Raw genomic sequence first — 7025 nt, 5'->3', positions numbered from 1 at the left:
TATCTCTTTGTAACTCTCATATATAAAGGTACCTTATGATTGATTAATAATACAGATTCTAAATCTGTAAGTTACAACACCGGTTTTATTATTGTAACTAGAAAACCCTCGATTGGAAGCATTTTAAAACTATCCTCCGTGTATGGTGGTGATAAAACAGTTATTTTCACACCACACGTTTATCAGGTAAACATTTATTTACAATATTCTATATGCATGTTATTTGCAGTAATTTTGGGAATGGAGATTATATTATATAGTTTCTATCAAATATTTCTTAACAAGGCCAGTTTTCAAAAAAAAAAAATTATTTCTTAACTGTTTTCTTCTTTGCTTCAATATTTATGTAGGACGTCTTTATTCCAGGCTGGGCACTGAAAGTAGATGACGAAATGATTGGATATTGGCCCGGAGAGCTATTTACACACTTGAAAAATGGAGCTTCTCGGGTGCGTTTTGGAGGAAACACATATATATCTCCAGATGGGATTAGTCCTCCAATGGGAAATGGTCATTTTCCGCTTAAAGACTATCAAAGGAGTTCGAGTTTTCTTCATGTGAAGCTTACGAATCATAGGTATCAGACAATCGAAGCTAAAACAATATTAAGGAATGCAGATTCTAGGTGTTTTAGACTAATGGACCGGCGTTACACCAAGGAGAACGGAAAGTCCTTTTCTTATGGAGGAGCAGGTGGCAGATGCGGTATTTGATGATTTTATATATGTACTGACCAAGACTATCAAATTTACAAAAGAAATACGAACTATTTTCAATACTACAAATCATTTTATTGTTACTAAATCACATCTATGTTTCATGTTTTAAATGAGAGTGTCAATACAAAACAAACACGAAAATATTTAAGTTTTCCCTTTGTCCAGAAAACACTGCACTATACATATATATTAATATTATCCCGTCATCAAACCAGAATCAATCACAAAACCATAAAGTACAAAGTTTACATTTACAATCTATGTCAATGCTCCTTTGGTTTGTTCCCAGATCCCTTCTTTATTACAGAAGAACCAAGCTTTAGTCTCGTTCTTTCACACAAAGTTTTGACATTTAAACATCATTAAAGCTGCTAAGACATAGAACAGAGGATACGCTACTACAAACACATGCCAATGTTTCTCAAGGAAGAACTAAACGGCTTGGTGATCACCAAATTAGAATTCTTTTACTTGGGGAAAGAAACCGGGGTCCATCTAAATTAATGAAATGAATTATGTTCATATAAAATGTATATTCTCATTTGTAAAGTGACAAAATTAACACAATAAATAGTAAAAAAAAGTCTCATCCTCATGTTTTATCTCTACTTTCCATAGATTTGATACAAGATTTGGTTTCCACCCATTTTTACGACTCTTTTATATTATCTGAGTAAAAGTACTTATTACGTCTTATAAAAACAAAAACAAAAGAAATTGAAGACAAAAACACACAAAAAAAATACGCAGATAGTATGATAGGGATAAGAATGAAAAGAACGAAAAAAATAATAATAGAAAACTTGTTCCTTATTATTTTATCCCGGATTTGATAAGAAATAGTTTTATTCTGTATTTCCTTAAACTAAAAGGAATGAAAAGAAACAGTAAAGAAGAAATATTCTTTATAAATAGTATCAAATCTAATAAATGAAGAAGATTTGTCCATTACCATTCATTCTTTTGATCACTATTTGGACCTTAAACTAGTGTTATCCATTATTGATAATTACAGAAACGGATAAGAGTTGACTAAAAAAAATTTCAACAAATCTAGTAAGAAAATCTAAATATGAGTTTGTAGTACATCACACTTCTGGTAAGAGATAAAAGGCGAATTAATATGGGGATCAATGAATTGATTAGTTGTTCACTCTGATTGATTATATATAACGATCAATATCGATGTAGAAACAGAAGTAAAATTTAACAATGGATACACGCCAAATGCTCGTTATATTTTCTTATGTAGTTCTCACGCATATGACCCTAGGAAATATTGATGTTAGAGTTTACGACCTCTACTTTGTTTTCCATTTCTTAGTATTTGATCTTTAATTTTATTTTTTATTTTTTTGTATTCATCAATTTTACAGGAGTATGATTGTGTTTATATATACAAACAACCCGCTTTTCAACATCCACTGTTGAAACACCACAAGATTCCGGTATGATAGTGACCTTGATTTAATCAAATATGAAATAAATGGGACAAGTTAGAAATATTTTGACCTATATTTTTCTCTTAATTTATCTTGCTATTTTTTTTGCTATGTTTCAGGAAAAATTCACTTCAAATGAAAGTTTTGATAGAAAAAATAAATATAAAACAAACGATCAAAGTTGTCCAAAAGGAACCGTGGCAATCCTAAGACAAAGGAGTGAAACTGAGAGCCTTCATCTCGACACAGTCGATCAATTCGGCCACCATGTATATCCTTCTTTTCCTGTTTTATAGTATATATATTCATCCCTTTTTTTGAAAATGAGTATATATTCATTCCTTATAAAAAATAATAATTCAAACTATTCAGTGTGTTATGAAACTTGCAAGACGTGACTTTTATACATTCTTGTACAGTTTGCGGCAATGGACGCATTTGCGGATGAAAGCATCTATCGAGGAGCACAAGCTGATATAAGTATTCATAACCTAACTTTACAAAATAACCAATACAGTAAAAGTCAAATTTGGTTAGAGAATGGACCTATTGCCGAACTCAACAGCATACAAGTTGGCTGGGCGGTACGTCTTTATAATAAACCTTATACATAATACACATGCAAATGGACCCAATACGGCACACCTCATCACATATTTTGCGTAGGTGCATCCAAGAGTGTATGGAGACAGTGCCACCCGATTGACACTATATATTGGACCGTGAGTAAACTAGTACTTTTCTTAGTTATGTTTGTATCTAACCATACTTTTTATTCTTCTTACATAATACTAATACGGATAATATATTGTATCAATCTGTCTTTCATTTATTAGGGAGATGGCTATAAGAAAACTGGATGCTATAATACAGAATGTCCTGGATTTATTATTATTACTCGAAAACCCTCGATTGGAAGCATTTTTAAACAATCCTCTGTGTATGGTGACAAGCCAGTAACTTTCACACCACAAGTTGTTCAGGTAAACATTTATTGACAATCTTCTATATGCATCTTATTTGACATTAGTTTTGGGAATGGGAGTACACAGTGTATATAGTTTCTACCAAGTATTTCTTAACTGGTTTTCTTTTTGCTTCAATATTTTATGTAGGGCTTTTTTGGAAACTGGGCACTGACAGTAGACGACGAAATAATTGGATATTGGCCCGGAGAGCTATTTACACACTTGAACAAAGGAGCTTCTCGGGTGCGTTTTGGAGGAAACACATTTATATCTCCAGATGGGATTAGTCCTCCAATGGGAAATGGTCATGTTCCGATCTATGACTATGAAAGGAGTTCGAGTTTTCTTCATGTGAAACTTACGAATGATAAGTATCAGAGCATCGAAGCTGAAACACAAATGGGGGTTGCAGATTCTAAGTGTTTTACACTAATAAGTCGGGATTACACCAATGAGACTGGAAAGTCCTTTTCTTTTGGAGGACGAGGTGGAAGATGCGGTTTTTGATTATTTTATATATGTTCTGACCGACTATCAAATTTACAAAAGAAATATGAACTGTTTTCAATACTACAAATCACTTTTATGTTTCTTGTTTTAAATGAGAGTCAGTACAAAACAAACATGAGAATATTGAAGTTACAGATATAATTGCACTTAAAAGAAGAAGAAGCATCACAAATGAAACATAAATAACAAAAAAAAAGAAATGGACAAAACAATCTTATTTAGTTTTCTCTTTGTCTAGAAAATACTCTGCACTAACTGTATATTAAGTATTAACCTTATGCAGTCATCAAATCAGAATAAAAAAAACAAAGTATAAAGTTTATATTTACAATTTTATGTTGCCGCTCCTTTGGTTAGTTCACATTTCCTATCAAAACTTCTTGATTACAAAAGAACCAAGCTTTAGTTTCCCATTGGAATGTTCAGGTACGGATATGAAACGACATTGAAGCATAAAAGTATTTTTGGTGTCAAAGGAAACTGTTTTTTTTTTGTTCACTAGGAAACTGGTATTTAGAAACTGATTTTTAAAACATTGGTCAATACAAAACAAACATGAGAAAATTGAAGTTAAACATACACTTGCACATTAAATAAATATAAGAAGAATGGTACTTAGCAAAAAAAGAAAATATATAAGAGGAAAGACAAATAAGAAGCATCACAAAGTGAAAGAGACCTTTAAAGAAGAACATCACAAAGTGAAACACCTTTAAGAAGAACAAGACATAACAATAATTTTTTTTTTTCATTTCTCCCTTTGTCCAGGAAACACTATGCACTATATATATATTAATCTTATCCGGTCAACAAACCAGAATCAATCACAAAAACCACAAAAATATAAAGTTTATATTTACAATCTATGTCGCTGCTCCTTTGGTTTGTTCCCAGTAGTTCCCTTCCATCAAAACTTCTAGATTACAAAAGAACCAAGCTATAGTTTTCCATTGGAGTGTTCAGAATGGGTATGAAACGGCTTTATAAGCATAGTGTATCTGTTGTTTCAGAGGGAAGAAGCTCCTGCGGTAGTTCAGGAGATAAATAAGATTGCACATTAGTTTGTCTATGGTTGTGGTTCGCGTGTTTTGTTATAGAGGTCGATGGTATCTGTGTGGTTGGGATCAAGACTCAGAGCAGCTTCACAGTCTCTGATAGCCTCTGCGGATTTACCCATTGAATCACAGAATGCTGCCCGTAGATGTAACAGTTGAAGGTCAGGTTTAAAGGCTAAGGCTCTCGACAGCTCCTCAATGGCTTCGGTTTCTTTATGGTCATCCATTAGAACTGTAAACACAGGTTTCAATAGAAAAACAGAAATAAGAAACAAGGGAGGACTGTGAAACTTAGCGCACCTGCGGCTCTGTATCTGTACGGGTAAGTTCTCAGAGGATCTAGCAGTGTGGCCATCCCTAGGTCGCTCTGTGCCATCTCTCGGTCACAATACTCTGAGCGTTTCTCAAAGGCAGATTGATTGTTCCGAGCTTTCTCTATCAGCTTCGTCATCTCATCGTAGGCCCCTTTCCTTTGGTTTTTCAGATGGTACACGCGAGCTAGCCCTTGGTGAGTGTAGCAATCAGCTGCAAGATCCAGCTTATCACAGTCCACATACACACTTCCCAAGTTGTTCAAAGCCTGCAAAAAATACAACAAACTGTTAATGATAAAGTGTAATTTTAATGAACCGAAACAGTTTCTTCACTTACTTGGCCCTTACGAAGACCATCTGATGGACAACGAAGTGCTTCTTCAAGGAGCTGAATCACGTACTTTGAGGACTCAGGGTCAAGCGCGGAGTCTGCAAGAGCGTAAGCTTTGAGGAAATATGCTTCGAAGGATCTTTGTATGGAAATAGATTCCTCAGCCTTGGCAAGGGCTTCTTCACGGTGGCCTGTGTCATACAGTATCCATCCTTCATACACGAGTCTCTCATGCTCTGACTTTGAATGGTTTCGAGCTAGTCTAAGGCTACGCATTGCTGCCTTTTGACAATTTAACCTGAAACATCAAACCAATACAGAAGGATCAAGGAATATCATAAACATTATTGTTAATATTGTATATTTATTATATAAGATACTCATATATATTTGTATCTATCTAGTTTAGGAAACATCTCTAATATAAATATATATGTAACTCTAACCATTATTCTCATGAGAGTCAATACAATATTCTTCCAATCTTATACTCTCATCATTCTCTACATGGTATCAGAACTACAATGATCTAACGATCTGCTCTCTTCCTGTTTTTCTTTTATTTTCTTCAAGCTACAGAGTTTCTTTATTTTTTGATTTCAAGCCATTGAGCTTCTATTATATTTTCTGTTAAGCTATATGCTTCCACCATTCATGTTCATGTGAACCTCTGAATCTAAGCCATTGAGCTTTTTGTTATTCAAGTCTACCATAGACCCTGAATCCAAGCCTAGTGCTTCTTTATATTCATGCTTCATTTTTATCTTTATAATTCTTAAGCCATTGTGGCTTCACTTCCAAAATCAAAGCTTAATGCTTCTTGTTTTGTTTTTCTTAAAGCCATGGATCTTCTTATTATTCATGTCTCCGAAAACCTCTGAATCTATTTCTTCTTTTTGAAAAAAAAAAAACGTTTCTTTGTTCTATATTTTTTAGGTATTAAAAATAAACGTAAAAAAAATGGTTTTGTTACCAAGCCAAAGTGCTTCCTATCATCATTCAAGCTCATCAATCGTGCCTCTGAATCTATAAGCCTTCGATCTTCTATTTTCTGTTTCCAAGCCAAGGTGCTTCATCTCCAACAAGCAACCCTCCCTCATGTAAGTGTTTGCGCTACACATAGTCAACGAGAACACAACCACCAAAGAAGGCACATCATCATCATCATCTCTGTCCATTCACCTCCTCACAACCAACACCACCGTCTTCTCCTGCTGATCCAAATACTATAATGGCATGATTACTGAGCCAATCTCAAGCAGCTGATTCCGCTACAACTCCATTACCACCTTGATATTGAGGGGGCGTATAGAAGGATCAAGGAAGATCATAAACATTATTGTTAATATTGTATATTTATTATATAAGATACTCATATATATTTGTATCTATCTAGTTTAGGAAACATCTCTAATATAAATATATATGTAACTCTAACCATTATTCTCATGAGAGTCAATACAATATTATTCACATCTTCTACTCTCATCACATTCTGTACAACCAACACATCATCAACTATCTGACTGAAACCACCTTGAATGGTAAACCTCATGGTTCTAAAAATGGTAAACTTGAATTCTTAAAAAAAAATCAGATTTATACGACTCAAGTCGGTTTAAACCGTTCTAAATCAATTTAATCGGTTTATATCAATTTAAATTAGTTTAAATCTTTTAAACCGTT

General features: G+C 33.8%; 2 protein-coding genes and 1 pseudogene across 2 annotated transcripts; 1 reads left to right on the top strand and 2 right to left on the bottom strand.

The window, feature by feature from the left end:
* The first annotated feature begins 1946 nt into the window (after positions 1–1946).
* Positions 1947–3636, top strand: LOC106303027 (annotated as a pseudogene).
* A 1037-nt stretch (positions 3637–4673) lies between these two features.
* Positions 4674–5201, bottom strand: LOC106304704 (ethylene-overproduction protein 1-like). Its single transcript, XM_013741099.1, has 2 exons — positions 4995–5201; positions 4674–4926 (listed from the first exon to the last, which is right to left on the bottom strand). Exons 1-2 carry the CDS (start codon positions 5143–5145, stop codon positions 4706–4708), a joined length of 372 nt encoding a protein of 123 aa, XP_013596553.1. The 5' UTR covers positions 5146–5201; the 3' UTR covers positions 4674–4705.
* Positions 5147–5637, bottom strand: LOC106303026 (ethylene-overproduction protein 1-like). The gene is made up of 3 exons (XM_013739402.1): positions 5346–5637; positions 5198–5274; positions 5147–5159 (listed from the first exon to the last, which is right to left on the bottom strand). The coding sequence occupies exons 1-3, from the start codon at positions 5613–5615 to the stop codon at positions 5147–5149; spliced, it is 360 nt and encodes a 119-aa protein (XP_013594856.1). The 5' UTR covers positions 5616–5637.
* Between the last annotated feature and the right edge of the window lie 1388 nt (positions 5638–7025).

The sequence above is a fragment of the Brassica oleracea genome, chromosome C7 (assembly GCF_000695525.1).
Source record: "Brassica oleracea var. oleracea cultivar TO1000 chromosome C7, BOL, whole genome shotgun sequence".
Taxonomy (NCBI): domain Eukaryota; kingdom Viridiplantae; phylum Streptophyta; class Magnoliopsida; order Brassicales; family Brassicaceae; genus Brassica; species Brassica oleracea.
The sequence above is the reverse complement of the archived record's forward strand: the minus strand, read 5'-3'. Positions and strand labels throughout refer to the sequence as shown.

Coding starts and splice junctions, on each gene's coding strand:
- LOC106303026 (XM_013739402.1), bottom strand. CDS start 5,615: ATGCGTAGCCTTAGACTAGCTCGAAACCATTCAAAGTCAGAGCATGAG. Junction 5,275..5,345: donor ATGGTCTTCGTAAGGGCCAA/GTAAGTGAAGAA, acceptor TATTTTTTGCAG/GCTTTGAACAACTTGGGAAG.
- LOC106304704 (XM_013741099.1), bottom strand. CDS start 5,145: ATGACGAAGCTGATAGAGAAAGCTCGGAACAATCAATCTGCCTTTGAG. Junction 4,927..4,994: donor GTACAGATACAGAGCCGCAG/GTGCGCTAAGTT, acceptor CTGTGTTTACAG/TTCTAATGGATGACCATAAA.